Source organism: Protopterus annectens, chromosome 5.part1, assembly GCF_019279795.1.
Source record: "Protopterus annectens isolate FY-2018-M chromosome 5.part1, PAN1.0, whole genome shotgun sequence".
Taxonomy (NCBI): Eukaryota; Metazoa; Chordata; order Ceratodontiformes; family Protopteridae; genus Protopterus; species Protopterus annectens.
Window position 1 is genome coordinate 419,327,644 of NC_056736.1, and position 24,776 is coordinate 419,352,419.

At 41.7% G+C, this 24,776-nt stretch overlaps 1 protein-coding gene across 1 annotated transcript in view; it reads left to right on the plus strand.

The window, feature by feature from the left end:
• The window catches only part of LOC122803455, a 726,176-nt gene extending 702,059 nt beyond the window's left edge, over positions 1-24,117 (plus strand). Inside the window, exon 10 of the mRNA XM_044073073.1 lies at positions 23,565-24,117. Within this exon, the coding sequence (XP_043929008.1) occupies positions 23,565-23,744 (180 nt within the window). The 3' untranslated portion in view covers positions 23,745-24,117. The remainder of the gene's footprint in view (positions 1-23,564) is intronic.
• The last annotated feature ends 659 nt before the right edge of the window (positions 24,118-24,776 follow it).

A 24,776-nucleotide genomic window follows, 5' to 3' on the forward strand; every position in this document is an offset into this window, starting at 1 on the left:
TCCCAGTGTTGCCATGTAACAGTGTGCGTTTATGTGGATGGGTCTACATCAGGTTGCAGGGTATACACACCTCAGGGGCCACCCATCCATGTGGCACAGGCAATAACCGGTTTAGTAACCTGTGACGTGTTCAACTGTACCCCAGATATGTCACAGCCATGGTGTCACCGCAGTGACATACCCCATTGTGGAATATGAATGCAGACCATCCTCATGCTGACACATGCACACCTACAACACAAATAGATAACATTATAGAGACCACTTTCAACCAGTGTTACTAACAGCTATAAGGCATCATTACTGAATAGCTACACTACCTGCCATATATGCATCACACTCTACTCCCTACAACATGTTACACTGCAGTACTATGGTACACTGTTGTACAGTCACCGTGTGCATCATAACCATCAGCCTGTCCCTGCATTGATGGTATGGATGACATGGATGTGGCACAGGAATCATCATATGCACAAGGCATCAAAGTGCTGACACATGTACACCTACAACACAAATGGATAACCATAGTTTCATAGTTTCATAGTATAGTACTAGGCTATCTGCCCTGGGGCATTTGTAAGCCTAGCCATAGTGATGTGGCTTTTGCCACCCCATGAAATGGTACAAAAATGTACAGATAAAATCTAGAATGATGTGCCTCTGTCTAGTAGTGACACAGTGAAGGTCCCCTTATATAATAGAATTAGTTTACTGTGCCCCTGTCTAGCAGTGACACAGATGTGACCCCTGGGGTAAAGTTACGATCTCCCATCCACTCATCAAGATTTCTCTTGAAGAGAGTCAGTGAGGGGCTCTGCCTAATACGAACTGGGATCCTGTTCCAAAGCATGGGAAGCCTCTGGGTTATGAATCTATCCCTCCAGCATGTCCTATTCATACTTGTGCCGAGGTTTAAGTCTTTAGCTCTCATGGTCCTGATGGATTTGGATTTTTGAGGTGGAGCATGTCCATCAGATCCTGATTGGACATGGCCTTGTATCAGGCAGAGATCACCTCTGAGCAGGCGGTATGCTACTGAATAGAGCTGAAGTTTCTTTAGTCTGGCAGAATAAGACATATGTTGGAGACCCTTGATCCTTTTGGTGAGGTACTTTTGTGGTCTCTCCAGCTGTTGCAAGTGCCGGGTGAGGTACATACCAAATGGGGCATTGTACTCAATCATGGGTCTGATGAGGGAGGAATATAGGGGTACAATGACATCCTTGGATCTGGATGTGAAACCCTTCATGATGAGGTGTGCAAGGTAGAATGTTTTTCTAACCACTTTGGCAACGTGGGTGTCAAATGAGTGGTCACTGTCTACTTGGGTCCCTAGGTCTCTGATTACTTTTTCCGTACTCAGTGGGTTGCTGTCTATGTGATAATTTGTGGGTACTTTGTTTTTTCCAAAAGGGATAACTATACATTTTTTGGCATTTAGTTTAAGGCCGTGACTACGGCACCAGTTGTCCGTTTCAGTGAGGCCTTTTTGTATCATTGCTGGACGGATATGCTACCTGCCATATATGCATTACACTCTACTCCCTACAACATGTTACACTGCAGTACTGTGGTACACTATAGTACAGTCACCAAGTGCATCAGAACCATATCAGCCTGTCCCTCCATTGATAGTATGGATAACAGGGATGTGGCATAGTTACCATCATATGCACAGGGTGTGATGTTGGTTAGCCAGAGGTCGAGGGTGAGCCATACATTTGGCACCATGTGTGTGGGTGAGGGGTGTACTGTGGAGAGCTGGGCGAGGTTATGTGTGTGTAGGTATGGGGTTGCCCTAGGTGTGTTTGCATAGTGTGTGGGTATGCATGTACACAGTTCTGCCATGTGGCTGCCCTACACAGGTGTTTATGGACAGCTGCAGACCATACCTGGAATGGTGTGCAGTTCACTGCCTCTGGCCATGGACACGTGGGCTGTGCCTGACATGGGATCCACTGGCATGTCCAGGTACAGGCCTCGATGTGTGACTCTCACCTGCTGATGACAATTGTCCACTTGTACCAGGTCCCTCCTGGGACTGACCAGGACCACATGCATGTGGTCTGCTGTGGTGTGGTGTGGACAGCACACCCCCCACACTGCCGGGGATGCTACTGCCACTACAGGAGCCCCTTGGTGTCCTAGCATGTCCACGTTGACTGCCAGATGTTAGTGTTGCTGGCCCACATCCACACGGGTGTCACTGAATCCCCACTACACGTTGAAGCACAGATACATCACGACCGATGAGGGCCATCATCTCATCATGTTGTCTATCCATGAGCTCGGTATAAGCACGGATGGCACCCGACAGTTCACGGAGGTTGTCGCTTACAGATGCAAGAGCAGCTTTCTGCAGCCTCAGGCCCTGTCTTGCGTAACATTCCATATGTGCCTGCCTCACCATTACAGCCTGAAACATGCACCTGCTGGTACCAGCTATATTGCCTCTGCCAGGAGCATGATGTCCATCGGCCCTACCAAGACCACCCTTGGACATCCACCTATGTGGTGCCCTGTCGGCCATCCAGATATGCCTGCTGTGACCGGACACAGTAGGCATGGTAACCACATTTCCCTGAGCACATCCACCAAACGCCAGTTGTTCCTCCACTATAGCCACTGGTGATGGGGTATGTGTAGGCACTGAAACTGTGTGCGGGGTTGGGATGGCTAAAAAGGAGATGTCAAATGTTGGTGCACTGTCAGACCTTGACAACCCCACCTGTAACTCAACAGTACTGTCATCATCTTCGGTGTCTGTATGGACACCAACATCAGATTGCATGCAGGAATGCAGGAGGGACTCTGACCCACCTCACTACCTGTGGGGGAAAGCAATAAACACACTTTAAAACCTGTACAGCATTGTCTAACAGTACACACACACACACACACACACACACACACACACACACACACACACACACACACGTAATACCTACCTGTCCATGGCTTTACAGACAGTCCCACATATATGTCCATGTGTTACCCCAACCTGCATCACACTTGTTAACATACACACATTGATAACACTCATTAACATGTCATTCCTCTAAACGCCCACACAAGCGGCCACAACACAAGGCCTGTTGCTACTTTACCTGCCTGACCTGTGTGTAGTGGTTTTACATGGCCTCACTGCTGTCATTCAGTATGCACCCTTTGTATGTCCGGACATGATGTGCATGGCCCCTATATGTGTTGGCTACTATGTTGTATCCGTAATATCTCACACTGGTGTGTCATGTGTATGTAATGCTCAGTATATGCCAGATATGCTGCTCCTTCAGCATATCATGTGACAACTGTAATATTTGGATACACTCCCTGGTGTTGACTAGTACTTCCCCAATGCATCTGTAGTGCTGCATATGTGGGTTGTAGGTGACCTCTCTGCTGACTGCAATATTAAGGGTGTACCTGGTGTCTACCTTCCCTCTGGATGCCTGTTCCATGCTACAGACCATATTATACTATTTGCTGTCCTGTGATTACACACATGACAGGTATTCCTGGTGTGTAATGTGGCAGTCCATGTCCATGTACTGCACAGTCCAAAAGGGAGGTACAGCTGTATGAACACCCCACAATCACACATGTGCATACATGGCCACCCACACAAACACACACATGCACACACACATCCTACATGCATTTACCTCCCTCCACTTCACCAGAGTGACCCTGCAGACAACCTAACTAACCAACAGGATGCATACACACACACCCACACACACACACACACACACACACACACACACACACACACACACACACACACACATACAGGTGAGGTTGCACAATGATAGTACACACAGTCCTCCTATTACCAATCTGTCAGCATGCATAACATATGGTACAGAACAGCATGCAGTTCAGCTATAGTCAATCCATGCTAGCAACAGTATACATGTGTGTGATGCATGTGCTGTGTCACTAGGTGATGCCCCTTCCCCTGGATACCACTGCACCCATGTACACAGTATTGCTGTGTACCTGTTTTGCACCCTGCCATGTACTGTGCACCACAACTCACAGGTGTACAATCTATTTTGGAATGTATAGTACTGTGTCAGTAATGTCAACTTTACTCCTCACAGCCCCCAATGTTTTTCAGCAACACATACCTGGGATGATATGTGGACAGTTGTCATTGGTGAATGCCTGGTGCCTGACTTACAGCTGTCAACATCAACAGACCATGTATGACCACTCCAATACTCTTACATTGACAACCATCAGAGTATACCATGGCTATGGGGGGTGTACACACCTTTATTGATTTGACACACACGTCCTTGATCTGCCATGGGACCACATCACCGCATATCTTAGCAGTACACAAGCTTGATATGTGACATTTGTCCTGTACTTTCACATGCAGTGTCTGCAGCTTGTGTTAGATGTGCGGCTGCTGACCGCAATGCATACACACCGTGTGGGCGTATGTGTGAACACCCTTACCATGATGGTTTATCGCACCTCTTGTGTGTACTACAGCAGTCACTACTCCTGGCAGGGGTATACCAGCGTGGGCCATCTGCATTTGCCAGTGTTGGTTCAGTCTGCCCTACACATGTCCCCTATTCTGCATGATTGCAAGATCTACTCTTGTGCACATCCCGTGGTGTTCACACACTGCCATCACTATTGCTGTGTGGTTAGGGTTACAGCTGCCACAGATCTGGAACCTGACTATGTGCAGATATAGCCATTCCTAGCATCCTTAGGATCCCTGCTGCAGTGCACTGGTGTATCATGCTGAAACCCCCCCTCCTTCAGCCTTTATGCAGATGCATGACAAATAAGCCCTACACACGTGTGTCACTTTGCAGTGTCTCATACACTGAACACCACATGTTGCAGCCTAGACTCAGTTGATAATGTGGACTACTGTAATGCCTTATGCCATAATGTATCCCTTCAGCAGTTGCTATTGTCCTACAGGTATATACACTGGTGTTGCACTGTATAAGGGTGTTGTTCCAAACATGTCCCTACTGTAGGCCATGTCTACCACCAGTATGTTACTCCCTGTGGACACATTTCACAATGTCAGGATGTTAGTTACCATGCAGGTGTCTGACATACCCTTCCAATACCCCATCATGGTCATCCCTGTGAGACCGTGCATTTCACAGCAACAATACATGCACATGTACATCATGCATTCAGGGTAGGTGTGTTAGATGTGTAAATGGAATATGCCATTGCCATTACATGCCCAATGTGTTGGCAAGCATCTACATAAAACATACTCACCAGCTACAGGCTGCTGCTTTGGTGGACCTACATAAGTGGGTGAGAGATGCAATGTCAGTGGCCACACCTGTGGCAGTGCTACAAGGTAGGTGCAGTATTACAATACATCAATGGTACATACCCACGATGCTACCACATCTGAATATCTGTTTATCAGTACAATGCAGAAACACAATATATCTATGTCATGTCAGATATGCATGATCTATCTGTACCAATGTGAATGCATACACAACAGTGGTCTACTGATGTGCCTTGTGTCCTTACCTGCACACTCCTCAGCCGGTGTGTGGGTGACACCCACCTCCACAAAGGTGTCCAGAGGTTGACAGCTGGCCGGACAAGCAGGTGTCATGAGACTGGCCAGGAGCTCCTCCACATGTGTTGGGGAGATGAATGGCATGGCCCCCTCTTTGGTGAGGTGACCCCTCGGACTGCAGCAGCACACCGATGGGCATTGAGAAGCAGGTCAGTACAATGATGCTGGACCTGCTCATAACTGCAGTTGTGCAGTCCGACATCACTGACCCTGTGGACTAGGTCGTTCCACAGGGTGGTTCGCACCTGCTGCTCATGTGCAGCCCTGCCAAACAGCACTGTGTAGTGCTGGATCAAGTGTGATATCACCACATCATTCTCTGCTTGTGAATAGGTGGGCAACCGTGCATGTGACATCTTGGCTGAAAGACGTAAAGATGGACACAGGTCTGAGCAACTCATACAGCAAGGTTACCACGGTTCGTAATACACATCTCTATCACCCCCCCCCACCATATCAGCTTCAACAAACTGTACACACAACTCATTAGGTATGGCTACAGCTTACCTACCAGTGGGACAGATATTGTATTGTACCACACTTTCTGCTATGTAACTGTAGCCATGTCCCCTGTGTGGACACTATCATTGCTGGCCTGTTACAGACTATTCACCTGCATGCCATTGTCAGAGCCACTATGGTTCCATATATGCCAGTGGTATGTCTGCTTTGGGATTGCTGCACATCTGACATTCTGTGTTATTGGGGATATCTATGCATGCTGTTGGACATGTACCGGGATTGTGTAGACTATTAGTACCAACATATGTTCTATAACAGTGATGCAGTAACATGTATATGTTCTATTGGCCAGCAGAACCACCTCTCCATCTGCCCATGATACCTGGCCACATCACATGTGTATCCCAACCTGGGGCCCTCCTCATGTACTGGTCCAGCAATACCATCAGGTAGAACCAACCCAGGGGATGTTGTCCCCCCCTTGGGGCACACACAGACATGTTCCTGTCCCTGGGGTCAGGTCTAGGGTCTGTTCCATACCAAGCTCCACAGACAAGTGGGATGTGCTACATCAGTCTGAGGCACCCAGTACACATTCACAGAGCCAACATGCTCCTCCTGCTCAGCCTCCAGACCAGGCACCTTCAGCACATGGACTGCTGTTGTGAGTAGCAGTGGGTGGAAGGCTTGTTCCCATTGTGCCCATATTGGGGCCCATGGGTCATCCACATCACAGACCACACACACCATCCAGGGTGTTTACCCACCACATGTGTCACATACCACCCCTGTAGACTGTCCTTTATATTTACCAACCCTGACCACTTCCACAAGTGTACCTGCCATACTTCCCCATATTCCCATTGTATACTTCACAGATGGGGGCAATGTGGTCCCAACAAGGGACTAACATGTGACATACCCACCCATGTTGCACACACTGCCAGCTGTAGATATCTGTGTATTGCTATGTGTGCTGGTGCCTCGCACATAACATGCATCACTGTGGTAGTAATATAGGGGATATGTCTTTACATACATATATGTTTGTGTGTGTGTTTGTATATATGTAGACGTGCATATAGGTATATATCTATATATGTGTAGATATATGTGATGTATATATGTGCATATATATATATATATATATATATATATATATGTCTACACATGGGTATCTGTATATTTGTGGACATACATGCTGATATGCATATATATCTTTATATATTATATATGTGACATATGTACGCATATGCATACCTATATGTGGGGTACATTCAGACATCAGCTCCACAATCTCACAACACCTTCCTGCACAGCTGCACTGTTCTGCCTTGCGTCAATACAGACAGGTGCCGCATATGGACATGGCCTGACATTAGGGGGATATATGTAGGACCCAATTGCAGGTAACCCTATTACACACCTATGGCATTCCAGCATGCTACATTACAGATTAACCTGAGTATCCTGCCAGTGGTGGGTAGTGGGTCCCACGTGTCCATCATAATGGCATTACTTCCACCACCAGCTATTGGCCACATAATATACATACTTCCCATTACACAACACACACTATGATGGCTTACATCTTGTCAGTCAGTGCTGACCTGCACAGTTGACGGCTATGGCCCACTACCCACAGGGACAGACACTATTGTCCATAGCAGTCTTTCAGTTGAACATCATCACAACAACACCAGATGGCACATATAAATCATTCCACATTATATATCCTTTTATTATGGACCAGGTACTACATTATAATACATGTATATATACTTCACATACCTATTGTGGGAATGATGCCTTGATGAATGAATGCTGAATAAATGCCTTTGCCTTAGGCTTTTTTTTTTTAAGTTTTTTTTTTCTTTCTCTTTTTTCTCTTTCTATCTCTCTCTCTCTCTCTCTCTCTCACCAGTAAATGGATTGAGCTGGTTTGAATAGATTGTAGCATGGCTTTAGTAGGTGATGCACATGATCAGGTGATGGCCTCTGCACCACTCAGTGTCCTCCACTTGCTAACTGCATTCAGCTTGCTGTATAGTACTTCCAATAACCACTGTTATGGCAACCACCTACTATAAATCCCTACATCATGTGGGCATAGTCCCTTTTCCTTTCCTGTGTGATGGACATACTTCCTGTGTGTGGGCATCAGTGTTACAGACAGCAGGTAACAATACCTCTTACAGGAGAACCTGCACACTCAGGCCAGCTACATATTTGTAGGCGGTTCAAGAACTGCAGACAGAGTGTGAGTAGAGTTGTGTTATGATTTGTACAGTACTGGTGTTACAGAGCTTGTGTGTACATGCTAGTTTACCTTCGGACGCAGTCTGTCTGCATAGGTCTGAACTGTGGGCCTATTCTCTTGATGGCCAGAGGTGTGTCTATCATGTTTTGTCTGTCCACCACATAGGTCCTTTGTCAGATATTTCACTGGCAGTGTGTGTGTGTGTTGAGTGCTATCAGTACATGGCTACATCCATTTAAATTTCTAACCTCAAATCCCTGACTAAGGATATGTTGCAGACTATCCCGTAACACCAGTGACTTGCTTAGTGTATGGCAACAGTTTTCTACATATGGGCCTGTGTTCCAGCCTCTGTCCTCCACCTACATACCAAGCTTTGCACATATAACATGCTGTCAGGGATTGTTCTGTAGTGGGCTGTGAGTATATCATGCTGCCATTCCTGCCATCAGTCTACTGCTGTTGTACCCCCACACATACGGTGGGGCTGGGGCCATATATGTGTGGGCTTCACCTACACAATAAATGTGTGCCCTTATGCACTCCAGAGGCCAGTGTATGTAACAGTGGTATATGGCCCTGTATTACTGAATCTAGGGGGGGATGCACCATAAATAACCTAGGCTGTTACAAAATGTGGGGGTATCAGGGGTGAGCTGCCTTAAGGTATCTGGATGTACAGTACCATACAATTCACCTATATTTAAATTAGTTACATAAATTGGGTTAATGCAGGCCTACTGCCTCCTGCCATACAGGCTGTTCTGTTTGTCAGTGTGCTTGTGATGGCGTCAGTTATGCCTTGTTTTGTAAAGGTTCCATCCCATTGTATCAACGGAAGTCTTTACCACCTAGTGATTGTGTACAGAATGTATATAGAGGCTGCTGAACTATACACCTGCTTACTTACTGTTGATTGTTTGGTATCCTGTGGCCGAGTCTGTCTTAACTATTGTACTATTTGAAGAGCTTGGCCTGGACAGCAACATTTGTGAACCTTTCCAGACTACTGTATTAGTATAACTGTTTCACAGTTGCACTACTCTGTTTATATGGATGTCAGTGTCTGAACAGCTATATGACATGGCATATAAAACTGTAATAGTACACAAATAAAGGTTTTCCATTTATGCAAACCTGTGTGTGGTGGTATATCCTATGACCTCTCTGTGGGTATATGTTGCAGGCAATGATTGTCATTTGTATGGGTAGCTCATACAGTGTCCAGTTGTTAAGGTGTTAACTGTAGGCATAGTGGCTGTTAAATATTGTGTGCACCTTCTAAATATGTATCTTACTGTACATATCTGCATGTGTATGTGTAGTCACATATATATATATCTATATATATATGTATATCTGTATCTGCATATATGTGCCTGTGAATATGTATCCTGGGGATGTTGATAGCTTCCATATTCTACATTTCCTATGAGAACCAGACGGTACTGCATGATATGTTACCAATATCAGCCTGACATCATACATGTGAGATGTAGTGCTGTTAACATCTTGTGCCCATGTCGTGTCAGGTCCTGGTTATAGGATCTGCAACATTTGGTAGTGTATTGCAGGGTGGACATGTTTGGCTGTGGGGGGGTATACCTATTTGTACAAGATGTATATTGTTTGGGGCCTCTCAACCCCATTAACAGTGCATGTGGACATATATGTTTTTGTTAATTCCTCTGTTATCTACAGATGTATGTCCGTATATACCTCTATATATATATATATATATATATATATATATATATATATATATATACATGTATATATGTATATGGGGTGAGATTATTTTGTGGGAACAGATTGCCCTTTTTTTTCAGGTGAGAGTGGGATGTTGGGGAGGGGTAGTAGGTATATTTGCGGAGGTAGGTTGCGTAGGTTAACAGACAAGACAAACAAGATGCATACAGGGGTGGTATATAAAACATGTGGGGGGTAAATACCTTGATGGGGAGGGGTGTTGGGAAATCAGACGCCCATGAGCCCCCTAGTGGAAACAGTAGGACTGAGGTCCCCACCTATGGGCAGTCACCACTGCACCTTCACAGCCCCGAATGTGACTGTGCAGTGGGCTGAGTTGCAGAGCCAGGCTGACTCTCTAATCCCAACACACAGCCCTTGAGCTGACGTAGAAGATCACCAAACTGCTGGTTGATCTCTCTACGCACCATGACCCCGACCTGGTGACGGGTGACAGGTGCCTGTTTGCACCCACTCCAGGGGGGGGTGAGCCCCATCCCCTGAGGCGGTTCTACCCGAAGGTGGTGCAGGACCAATGGAGAGGGAGGTCCCAGTTTGGGCCCCAGACATGCTGGTGCCCAGTGCCACTGCCAGCTGAGGTGGGACAGGTGGGTCCACTGGGACTGGCCTTCCCAAACGTGCTATACTGTTTAGATTTCATCATCATATGTGGGTTAGTAATAGTCAACACACTCCAGGGTTAGGTATAAGAGCATGCAGAGATATTCCCATTAACCCAGACACCAGATATGGAACAGCTGCATAGCAAACATAACACATACATATATGGGACCACAGTGGTAATAAGAACAGCATGCGGGTACATTGATGGCACCATGCCACCAATGTAGGAATAATTCAATATAGCACATGCATGGGAACAATTAAAATATTTATCAAACAATTGGACATTATCAGAACATAGGTGTCATTACATACCAGTTGGGGTGGGTATGTTGATTATTGTTGGAGATATGGTGGGGGAAGAGAAAGATGTCAATTAACAACTAGTATATTCCTGTAGTCCACATTACTTTTCTAGTCAGTGCTGTTATCTGTACCATACAAGTCTTACTACATTACCCTATAGCCTTACTTTGGACAGTGATATAGCTGTCGTCATCATTACACATGAACTGGTTTTACCTGCAGTATACACCTCTTACCTGGTACACCTGTGGAGGGAATGTTTGTTAACACCAACTGTTTCTACACATACTCTCAGATTCCGGGTTGATGTTCTGCACATAGCTATCCAACTCTTTCTGCACAAACTCTGGCCATGTGTTGACCACATGTGAGAGGGAGGATGGCATAATGGTTAAGATGTTTACCTTGCAGACACAAGATGCAGGGTTTGAGTCTCACATGGGGTAGTTGGCTAGGCTTAAAATGGCCCACAAGGGCAGTTAGCCTAGTACTAATCTATGAACCTATGAACATGCTGATATGCTGAGACATATCTAGAATATTCCCCTCTCCCACCTTTAGTGGCATGACACACACATATACATGCTTTCCTACACATTTATGTAGCACAGTGTGGGTGATAGTGATCAGTGATACTTTATTATTCAGAGGAACTGCAACGCTCACAATTCCCTACAATACCAGAGTGAACAGTACCAGTACAGGTTATAATGGTCTTTATTTCCCAGCACAGTGTTTGTATCCAATGTACCTATGGGAGCAATGTTTTTTAGCACTACCTGACTGTTGCCACACAAAGTTCCAGATTACAAATTAATATTATGCACATATATCTCAATTGTTACTGTACAGACTCTGGTCACAGCTTGACAACATGGGAGTGTAGACAGGACATACTTGAAATATTACTATCCTATCAGTTTCGGGGGTTGCTACAGTGACAGGTGTGTTCTCATAGATGTTTGACAATCACTTGTATTCCCTGTTTGCTGGCTATACATCTGGGATCATCCAACAGACTTACCAGGGGGACAGGGGGACAGGCAGCAGATATGGTCCCATATACTGGACATTCTGGCCTCATCTGTACAGTTGTGGGGTATGATTCTGTATGCAGCCTACTTCCACTCCCAGGATTCAGACCATGGATGTGTCTACTACAACTTAAATACTGTCCATTACAGTTGTGTCTGCTATATAGATATTGCTGCATATCTCCTATCTGCTTTCTGTCTTTTTAATCCCCTGTGCTTTTGCAATCTGACCATGTATTATAACACTCTTATACAGATTTCCTAGACAGTTATATGTTGTAGGACAGTGTGAGTGACAGTGATGTGTAATACCTCATTATTCAGAGTAACTGCATCAGTTGCAATGCCATACAATACCAACGTGAACAGTACCAGTGTTGGTATCTGACAGATCTGTGGGAGAAATGTTTATTAGCACTACCTGAATGTTCCCACACACAGTACCAGATTCCACATTACTATTATGCACATACATCTCACTCTGTTACTGTACACACTCTGACCACAGCTTGACAAGCTGGGGTGTAAATGGGACATATGTGGCTTCTTAGTCTCATAAGGTATTGGGGAGTTGCTAGTGTGCCAGCTTTTTTCTCATTGATGTGTGTCAATCAGTTGTATTTCCTGTTTGCTGCCTATATGTCTGGGATCATCCCACTGATTTCCCAGGGGGATAGGTTGATAGGCAACAGATATGGGCCACTTTACTGGACATTCTGGACATATCTGTACAGTTGTGGGGTACAATTCTGTATGCAGACTACTACCACTGGCAGGATTAGAACCATGGCTGTGTGTGCTAAAAAAACAACAGTTCACATATCAGTTGCATGTGCTATTCAGGTTTTGTTGTCTGCATTTTCCCTGTTTACTGTCTATGTGTCTCTCAGTTGTACTAAATGGCCTCTGGGGATTACACCTGTCATATACAGGCATTTCTACACATTCAATTTATGGTGCACGGTGTGGGTAACAATGCTTAATACAACTGTATTATTACTTGATTGCAAATCTACATTACCATATGATACCAGAGTATACACATGCAGTCTAGCAGTTAGACCTTTATTGTTAGGCTATTACACTTTTATTGACATACAAACAATATGGGACTCTTCCTGCCATATTCACTAGTGTATGCAGTACTTGCCTTGAACAGTACAAGTTTTATACAGGCAATTTATTTCCTATTACTTTTAGTTTTCTTTCCTATGACAGTAAATGCATGAGTATTACTGAACTGCCTCACGTGGCAACCTCACCAGGTAACTAACGTGGTCCTCCTGGTTCGCAGTCCACTCCATTGCAGCTGTTGGGGACATAAGAGGAATATTTAGCCATACCTATCCATGATATACATGAGCTGGCAATTATTACACACATACTGGGGTGATACTTACACACAACTGGAACATCCCCTGCCGCTCTAGCCTCTTGGAGTCACTCCTCCAAGAAGTCCCCCTTACACTGCTTCAGGTCAGCATAGTGATGCCTGACCTGCTCACCAGTTCCGGGTATGCCAGTGGCACTGGTGAGGTCATGGGTGAGACAGCCCCATGCCTCCGCCTTATTTTGGGAGCCTGGAACTGGCCCTGCAGCAGTCTCTGATCATGGTCTTTGACAAGGAGTCCTGCCATGAGTTTGGACTCCTGGATGAACCAGCACTGCACCCGAAAGCACACACCTTCTCCCCTTACTGCCATTGTACCTGCAAGGGTAAGCTACAACCAGATATGAGATGTATTCTGCCTCTTGGGTTTAAGTAGGGCCGATTTCCTGCACTTTTCCATGATTTGGCCAGTTTTGAAAAGGCTAGTCTATGGGCAAACCTGCTTACCTAGCTTTGGCATTGTTTAAAGGAGTATAACACTGGGCACATTGGGTTAGCTGGCCTACACATTGCTTATATCTACTAAGCTGGCCTGTGCAATGTTTAGCATTGCTTACATTAAACTTTGCATTATAATTCGTTTCTGGCATTGAGTTATTATTCATTACACCTTATATGTATGCCTGGTATCCATGATTCATATGTACGTACACTGTATGAGGTCCTTGCATTTTATTGGGGACTTCAACACTCTATTACAATTACACCTGACTTCTGGCCTTACTGCTGTACTCTGGTTCACATATTTATGTTATGCAGTGGGTTAAAGCACATATGTCTGTATACTGATTCCTTTACAGATTCAGTTTGGTTTTACTATGGTGAACACGTGTTTGCTGATACCTCATTCTTCTGTACTTCTGCAATGGCTTGGTGGTTAACTACAGTGACTATGGTGTGTAAGGTCCTGGATTCAAGACCTGCAGGTTTGCTTATTTTGTTGCTGGGCAGAACAAGGGCCGTTGGATACAGAGTAATTAAGGCACTTTTGAGCAGTTGCAAGCGGGTTTGTGTGGGTTTGAGCAAGGGTAAGCAATGCTAACCTCTGGTTACATATGCTTACAGGGAGTTAGCTTCATATTTGCTTAACCTGTGTGTGCATTGCTTACCCCTGCACAAACAGGCTTAAACCTGCTTACTAGTGCTTAAATATGCTTACTACTGCTTATTGATGCTTAAATCTGCTTACTAGTGCTTTCTTCATTATGACACTAACACCTCACATGTGCATTTACCGCAGTACTCCAGTTCATAAAAATATGTTATTTAGTGGGGTATGCAACATAAATATTAGTCATAACGTGCTTTGCCATGGAAAATGGAATGCGCTGCATTGGGACTCGAACCATTAATGCCTGCTCGTAAGGCGAATGCTCTGCTCACTACATTATTGCTATGCTGCTTCATTTGCATATATTTTCCTTGTTATCCTCTTCAGAAATTTAAGCTGCATTAACCGTAGCTAAGTGATAGGCACACCTGCACACCTACGGTTAGCTGTACTTGGATTTTTTTTTTTAAATTAGAAGGGTTTTTTCATTTTATTTATATATACTTTTGTTGCTGTTGTACACAAAGGGGACTGTTGGTGGGGATATGTGGGCACCTATGAGTGGTCTCGCTCATTTCTTACCATTTTCTGCTGTTCTTCATTGTAGGGGCATGTATATTCTGAGAGTTCTGCTCTCAGACACGCCCCCTGCACTCTTACACACTCTGTGTAAGACTAGGAGCTCAGGCAGCGCACCTCATTACTATGCATGGCGCACTGCCATTCTGCTCCTAAATGGCTGCATCCGTGCAGGACTAAGCTAGTCCTGTACAGAGGAATAGTAAATCCAGGGGACAATCTTTCTATTGTGGCATGGGTCTGTTTTGGAACCTCCATTCAGTGAGTGATCCATGCCACATCTACTAAGGGAGGCAGTCAGGGACATCCTCGCTTGCTACTCAAGTGACCTGAGCTGATTCTTAACAAACTAAGAGGAGCATAGGTTTTACTCTGAGATCTTCCCAAATGTCTAAGCCAATCAATATGTCAAGGGGGAATAAGCAAATTGAGCTTGTAGAAAATATCTAATTTCCTTTAATTTTATCTGCAGTCTCATTCTTTTCATCACTATCCAAGGCTCATGACAATAGGTGAGGCTGGATACACAGAGTGACTGCTAAAATGAGAGTTTTGTTTTATAACTTAATCTTTGTTTACCCCCCCCCCCCCAACAGTCCTGTAGTACTGTCACCACTGCAACAATCTGCTGTTGAGATCCCTTCTACTCTTATTTGTAAAAAAGACCCAGATATACTTAACATTCCTCACATGAGGTAGTTGCCCCCCCCCCCCAATCTAGCAATCTACATTTTTTTAAGGGGATAATTATGACCTTTGTTTTGGAGGCACTGATTTTCATCTCAACAGTTTTACACTCAACAGCACACTGCTCTGTTGCATAATAGAAATCACAGACAGTTAGGACAAAGAGGCAATGCTGTCTGCAAACTGTGGAGACAACTTTCATGTTCCCAGACTGGTTACTCTGTAAACCTCAACTGTGCTTTGAAATCCTATACATGAAATCATGAACAGGAGTACAGGCAAGACACTGTTGGTGGAATCCTTTGGTCCTTTTCAGCATATTCAGTTTAATATATGTGAATGCTGACTCAGCTCTCATTCTATAAACAAAGTGCACAAATGGCCCACAGCAACAGCAGTAGACCTGGGACCTGCACTTCTGCAGCACCTCTTACAATGTCATCCAATATTTTAAGGTCAGCCTAAGTATTGTGATCCCTCTATAATAGGAATACATTCCCCTATATATGAAACCTATATCCTTGCCACCAGTTTGTTAGTCCAGAAATGCTATACACATGTGCCACACAATGACAAAAACGTAAATAAACATCACATCAAATAACATCCAGTGCCTTCAGTATTTCTGGTTGGATATCATCCACTCGTGCTACTCTACTGTCACAGTACTGTTCTACCACATGAACATCTTCTTTAGAAATGTAAATAATACCACCATTTACTTCTGGCACTGCCTTCTCAGACAAATAAGGACATGCCTCACGACAAGTTTAGAAACTCATCACCATATTCTTTTCACCTCATTACAGTGACCCCAGTCAAGCTTAGCATTAGTTCACCCATATTGCTTGAGCAATCTATGACACTCCCTTAAGTCAAGAGAAGGTTTGCAAGACATTCTTGAGGCTATTTAAAAGTTATTCTATATAGCCTCACCACACTCATACCAAGCCTGGAAATTTACTTTGGTGAGTGCCAGAGTTGCTGTCTTCCTGGTCTGTTCTTACCTATAGGTCAGATCTGGAGACCCTCTTCTTGCACTGTATGGTATTAAGTTGACAGCTTCTTTCTCCTCCAGTTCCATTAGCAGGCAATAGGTTTATTCGCATGACAAACTCCGATTACATTTCAACACAAATGAACACTGTCAAAACTAATACCATTTTTCAGTTGCTTAGCTCAGCTATTGAGGTCTTGATTATTCAATTCATAACCCATGCCTTCAACCTCCCCAGGGGAGGATTTCTTCTAGAGTGAGTTTTGAACTCCCCCCAACATGGAATCATATGTTAGACATTATTCAGATACCCTAACTACACATTTGGATTTATGGGCCTAGCTAGCCAGTGCCCTGGCCATCTGACTCAAGTCACCACCAGGTTGTGATCTGGTGGGAGCTCATCATCTTTCTGGATCTGAATTTTTAAAACATATAGTCTCAGATCTAATAACATGAAACTAAAATCAATTATTGTCCTTTGGTTCTATGTGATCTTGTATCAAGTATAATTATGGATGGCCTTGAGTTTGAACAGCGTCCATTATGGACAATTCATGGCTATTACTGAAGTTCAATAATGATTCATAAGTGAAGTTAAGAACAGGCAAGATGTGCCTACCATTCACACTGTTCCAGAAATATCCATTACCCTCCACCCTCCCTACACACACACATAAACAATGAAGTTTCCCAATGGAACTACAGTCACTAGGTGCAACAGTATGAAACATTGACAACATGTAGCATCTAGTATTCAAAAGTATGAAAAGCAAGATACAAGTTTCATGGCTTCCAGTTTCATCAGATTTGCTTTCAGAGTCATGATACCTTACATAACCCAGTCACACAATACTGAAACAGGACTCTGAATGAAAATAAATACACCAGTATATTCAAGATAGAAACAAAAACTTTGTATCCCCTTCTTGATCAACAAAAACTGTTCCCACATTTTGAGGTAAACTATCAGACATTGCAAAATATACTAATTTACCTCAACTTTTTTTTTCACGTGTTCAAAGACATATAAACTTCATCTAGCTGCCAGTTCAATAAATATACAGGTATGACAGATTAACACTGTCAAAACTGATGCCTTTTTTTTAGTTACTTAATTCTTATGATACATACCAATTCATGGGCCTACTAGTCTATGAGTATTTAATAGGATTTCTAAGCACGTTTCTACATTTCAAATATCTGTGGGAGTCTAGTCTGTGATGCTAATGATACTACACTAGAAAGTTGATATGATGATATATTTCTTGAAAGATCATCCAAACTCTCTTCTTCACCACCTTGCTTTAGAAATGCTTCTTGAGATACTTCTTTGGATACCTCTCTGGACTCCAGAATACCCCAGTATTTCTGAAAGTGTAATAAACACAGTTCATATATTCCATAAAATCACTGTAAGATACAGTCATTTTGAAGAAATGTCTCTTGTTTCTTCTTAGGAGTTTAATTTTCCATCCAGTCTAAACAAAAATATGGTCTTGACTGTTTACATTCCAGGGTGTTGCAGGGAACAAGTCTGGGATTTTGTTATTTTGGTCCTTCATTATTTTGGTTGTTAAGATATTATAATGTCAGGATTTTGGTTTTCAAGATTTTGTTTTTCAACATTTTTTAGTGAACATATAGATAGATAGATAGATAGATAGATAGATAGATAGATAGATAGATAGATAGATAGATAGATAGATAGATAGTGTATAGGTATGCACTAATGCCTAGCTACAGAAAACTACATATCATGTTGTGCACTTTTTTCAAGATGGAAAGGCCAATAATTAGCTTGTGCAGGATGATAACTCATCCACACTGTTTGTTTGCAGCATTTCTATATAATCTAAATCTTACAGGAAGTGGGTACATTTGGTATTTATACAAGTAGCACAGATGAAAATGAAATAATTAAATAAAGTTATAAAAACGTATATCTGCATTTAAAGTTGCTCCATATAACAGGAGCAGGAAGTGATGGGTAGCTCTGTTATTTAGGAAATATTTAAAATGAAAATTAAGGTATTAGAGGGCAGTGGATAACAGGGGGAGGAAATATACAGGCTGAATAAAAAGTGGCATGGATTCCACTGAAAGTAATAAAAAAAGACCTGGAAGAAGAATTATAAGTGATGGAGTGCAATACTGGGAATGAAAGAGAACTGTATATGAAGAAGTAAAACATGCAAAAGGGAAGCATAATGGTGAGAGATGTGGAGAAATATGGGTGTAGAGGGACAAGTAATAAAAAATGGGGGTTTACCTTCTCATGCAATATTAGTCTGCAGAACAGACATACTCTCAGTTAGATTATAAATAAAGAGGTGTCCATTCTCCCCATCATTTATACTAGTCACAGAAGCTGAGGCCTGGAAAGTCTGATATGCACTGACCAAGGAAAAAAAAAAAGCAAGAGGGACACTGCTTCTTTAGGATGTTCGCTAATGGTTGCATGCTGTTGGAGACAGTGCTTCTTTAGGATGTTCGCTAATGGTTGCATGCTGCTGGAGACAGTGCTTCTTTAGGATGTTCACTAAAGGTTGTATGCTGTTAGATACAGTGCTTCTTTAGGATGTTCGCTAATGGTTGCATGCTGTTGGGGACAGTGCTTCTTTAAGATGTTCCCTAATGACTACATGCTGTTGGGGACATTACTTCTTTAGGATGTTCGCTCATGGTTGCATGCTGTTGGCACAGAATATGCAGCAGGCACCATCTATAATTTACAAGAATTTTATAGCTTCAAAGGGCAGTCCAGACTTGGCTGCAATATACAAAAAATATGATAAATAGAAAAGATTCAGAAAGAGAACAGAGCGGTGGAAACAAATGAGGAAAGAAGTGAATAAGTTTATCTAAACTTGCAGTTTAGATGTATTGAAACAGACAGAAATAATAATTAAGGGAAAAATTAAAACAGGAGATAAAAATGTTTATACAATGGAAGGAGGGGGTAGGTACACTTATGAGTAGAATAATTGTGATGATGATGATGATGATGATGAGGATGGCGATGATTGTGGTCTAACCTTTAATAGTGTACATCAACAGGGACATCCTGAGAAACAGAATATGTGGAATTAAAGGAATTCAGTGCTAGGAAAGGAAAGAGTTCCAGTTTGAGGGCAATCAGAGGCTGAAGGTTAGAAAGTATCAAAGAATATATAAACACCTTTGATACAACAAGGACTGTTGGAGGAAAAAAAGGGGGTTTGAAGTAGTACTACGGGGAGAACAGAAAATGATGTGCATAAGCCTTATAAAGATATAATAGTGGAAATGGGAGAAAGGCTTACAATTAGATTTTTCACACTTAGTGAAAGGGCAAAAGTCATATTATTTTAGTATATATATATATATATATATATATATATATATATATATAACAGGGAAAAATAGAAAAGAAAGGAACTGTTTTGATAAGACTATTAATGCAGCTAGAAGGGAACGCAAAATGAAAAGTTACAAGTTTTGAAGATGTAACTGAAGAATATAACTTAGATGGGATTAATGAGACTATAGAATGGTATTGCATGAAGTAAAATTTGTAGAGTGGAAAGACTACATTGCCAAGGAAGGGGGTGGGGAAAGATAGCTGCAAATAAAAACAACTGAGGGAGGCACAAGACAAAAGGCAGGTCTAATGTACAAGAATTTGATATAAAAAAGAAGAGAGGCATAAACGTGTTAAGTGTTAGTTAGGAAAGGGGATACAAATGTAACTAAGAAAGAAATGAGTGAGAATATGCATTATGTAAGCAATAATGCCTGACAGAGTTTATGTTATTGTGTAATTAATGCCAGCCCAGAGGTGTTATGAGGCCCAATGCCACTGGAGGGCATTATTGGCTTAGAGAATGAGCTCTCTGTTAAATTTATGTGTTGTACTTACTCATTGTTTTAGTACTATATCATTTTATATATATTTGATATAAAATAGTTCTTCTGGCTAATGTTTCAAACTTTCTGTAGTATATGCTAATGGTGCTGGAAGAAGTATTTTACATCAAAAATATATAAAAAACAATGTAGTGCTTAAAAAAATAAGTAAAACACAACAATTTTACAGAGAGCCCATTCTCAATCTCTCATACACAGCCTCTATCTGCACAAACAGACACACACACACACACACACACATATATATATATATATATATATATATATATATATATATATACACACACACACACATGCAGTCTCCTCTGTTTTATACTTCCATTCACTCACACAAGCATAAATCTGAACTTCTTAACAGAAAAATCTGACCAAAGGCAAAAATAATGGGGAGAGAAATCCCCAAATATAGGGACAAATTTTAAATATTGCTCTTATAAACTTAGAAAGTTGCTACGCTACAATAAAAGGTCATGTATTACGATACATTTTCTGAAAGATATAAAGCGTGAAACTCAAATAACTTTCATTATTTAGTGAATTCACTCCTCGGTGATTTGCCACAAGACTTCAAAAAAAACACAAATTTTATGAGGACCAGACAAAAAGTGAATGTGAGTATGAAAGCAGAGGAGTGTGTGTGTGTGTGTGTGTGTGTGTGTGTGTGTGTGTGTGTGTGTGTGTGTGTGTGTGTGTGTGTGTGTGTGTGTGTGTGTGTGTGTGTGTGTGTGTGTGTGTGTGTGTGTGTGTGTGTGTGTGTGTGTGTGTGTGTGTGTGTGTGTGTGTGTGTGATCGAGAGACACAATGAGAGTGATCTAGTATGGATAGCTCTCAAATTTCCAAAATTTCACAGAATGTCCAGAGTTTTGCCTCATATGGGCATAAGTACTATATCATTTTTTTTATTTATTTTTGATGTAAAATTCTTCCTCCAGCAGCATTAACATATACTACAGAAAGTATGAAACATTAGGCGGAAGAACTATTTTACATAAAAAAAAAAAAATATATATATATATATATATATATATATATATATATATAATAATATAGTCCTTAAAAAATAAGTAAGTAAAGCACAACAATTTAACAGAGAGCCCATCCTCTAAGTGCAATAATGCCCTCCAGGGTGTGTGTTAATGTATAATTAACTCCTGCTCTGGGGTGTTCTGAGGCCCTGTGGTATCGGGCCTTATAACACCCCTGACAGTCATTAATTACACATTAACACACACTCTGTCGGGCATTATTGTTTACTTAATACCCTTTTGGAGAACATTCATTTTCCAATCATGGTGCTGGTTGTACAGTTTGCCCATTCTCTAAAACATTAGAGGAATGTACAGAGCATGCAGGATATGGTATAACTGAACCAGAAATGTACATAAATTGTTTTGTGTGCGAAAGAGGTTGAAGAAATGGAAAAAGGTTTAGGACAACTGTTGCTAGAGGTGTGGTGAATGTAAAGAAGCATGATTCACATATTCTGAAAAAACAAAATGGAGAGAGAGGTCAGAAGATTTGGGGAGATGTGGAAAAGTAACGTGGAAACCGTCTTTGTTTAGGGTTGTGGCAGAAAGAAAAAGAAAAGTAAGTGCTGACGGCATTGATGGGTTTTGAGTTAAATATTATAAGGACAAAATGTGGGAGTTGGAGGGAAGGAAGGCAGTGTTGAGAAAGCAAGAAATAAAGTGAAATAATTTAGAAGTCATAATGTGGGTGATAGCAACTATAAGATAAAAGTAATTTATAAACTAAAGAAAATTCAATGAAAATGAAGAAATACCAAGGAAGAGAAAAAAAGGGTGTTTGGGCAGACATGATATAAAAACGGAAATTTGTGAAGGAAGGTGATGCAGAGCACTGGATATGAAAAAGGTGCAGTTAAACAGGTAATTGATAGGACACAAATGTTACATACACGGAGATATTACTGAAAAAATGGATAAATAATTGAAACGTAAAGATGTAAATATTGCGCACATTGTTAAAACTGAATGAAATTAGAAATGCAAACTATGAATAATATTTATTAGTATGTATTAACCCAATAGATGGGCTACTTTGATGACCCTTTTCAGTCATGGCCTAGGCTCAGAGAACAGTTGCTTTTCTATGGGTCAGGTATGTTTGGTGTAGTTGGTTATCAGTAGGGTTTTGTTTCCATGCCTTCCAGGCAATGTGTTTCTCCTGCATCATGGTTATGAGGTCTGTGTTCAAGTCAGGGGCATTGCTATCCTCTGAGCCTTCTGCGGGAAATTGAGAATGGAGAGCTTTGTATCTCAGAAAGGCTAGAGGGAAAATAGCTAAGGCAGCATTTGGGTCTAGGATATTGTAAAGCAGAATCCAGTCTATAGAGGCACATGCACTATTTGGAATCATTTTTTTCTTGATGGAAAAGGGCTGCTGATTACTACTTGGGCTGGCATTTTTGGTATTTTGAACGAAACAAAAAAAACAAGCTCTTGTAGGGTCACTTCATCCTCAAATCTTCCAACCTCATACTCGTCCTTTAACATTTGGAAGTCAAAATCACTCTTTCAGTCCAGTTAGCCTCACATGTCACATGCCAACAGACAGGTCTCACTTCCCACCCCAATGGTATCACATTTCAATCTGTAATCATCAAATTTAACTCACAATCTGAATTAATACATTTATTTATCTAAGTGATCAGGTTTCAAATGTGTAAGAATATGCTAGTAAGTACTCATGAATTTACTAAATCAGTGTGAATTATAGTTTTGTCTAGAAAACACCATTTACAGAGTCATTGTGCTTTCAACCATGCATATAAAAAGATCAAACCATAACTTATGTGTTTTCTTTTGTATGAAGAACACTGATAAAGTATTTTCAGAAACAACATATAAGATTAGTAGCACTATAGTTTTGATAAATAACTTGCTCTCCCATTTATTGTGTGCAGATAGGGCCTCATGCTGTAAACCTGGCTGGTGGTCAGGCTGCAACTGCCCGAATTGCAAAAGTCCTGCATAAAAAACATGATCCTGGAAGTTCTGAGTGGAAATCTTCCAAAGAAAAGAAGATAGAAAGAAACTGCATAGAAGACTATATCCAGCAAATGTGGGGACTGATGTGGTTATAAAAGAAATAATTCTGAATACTGATCAATGTTGCATGTGCAGTACAACTGACCTTATAAAACCAGTGACTATACTGCTGGAAGTATCATGCTTGCATGACCAAACACAATAAGTATGCATTAGAATGTGGCATGTAATGTGTGTAAGAATAGTGTGTTTACAACACTGAGTAGTATAAGAACTAACAGTTCTCATTAAATATGCTTCAGATTCCAAGGCTGATCTTGTGAGTCCATATAACTAAATACAGACTTCACTCTGAATGTATACCTACCACAGTGTATAACTCTTGAGTTTTAGATGGCATTCTGAGAACATCATACTGCTAAAAGATCTCAAAGGGCATTTCTGTATTATCTTTAAATGTTGAATCACTGCAGAATAAAGTATCTCATATTTTAATCTATCTCCATTTTAATTTGTGTTGTGGTGCATAATCAAACTGAAAGTAAAGTCAAAGTAAATGTTATTGTCTATCAGATATACACAGCAGTGCAAGCTGAATGAAATCATGTTGCTTTGGTCCCCTTGCAAGACATAACAATTAATTCATAGTTTGAATGACAGTAAGACTAATGCACATACAGTAATAATTAAAATATTAACAACACAATAAATTACCACAATTGGACAAGAAGACATTAGACAATATTATATTAGTAGGTATTGCAAGACTATAACTTCACATTGTGATTGCTTAGAATATTGCACTTCATCAGCTGTAGTATGATTTATTTTGATGTTCATATTGCACATGTATGGTGTGGTGACTCATTTCTGAATATTGCACTTTTAGGAAGTAGTAGAATAAGAAATCATATGAATAATATGTGTTTTTATTTATTTTAATACACTACCCGCGGTGGTGGTGCTGTGGTAGCATTGTTGCCTCACAGTAAGACGCCGTCCGGTTCAATTCTCCGCTAGAGCGTCTTCTGCGTGGAGACATGCGTGAATGGGCGTACCTTCGTTAAAGGTTGTGCATCAGGCCTGGCAAGCCGGTATGTAAAAATCAACTGCCAATCATTAGCGGA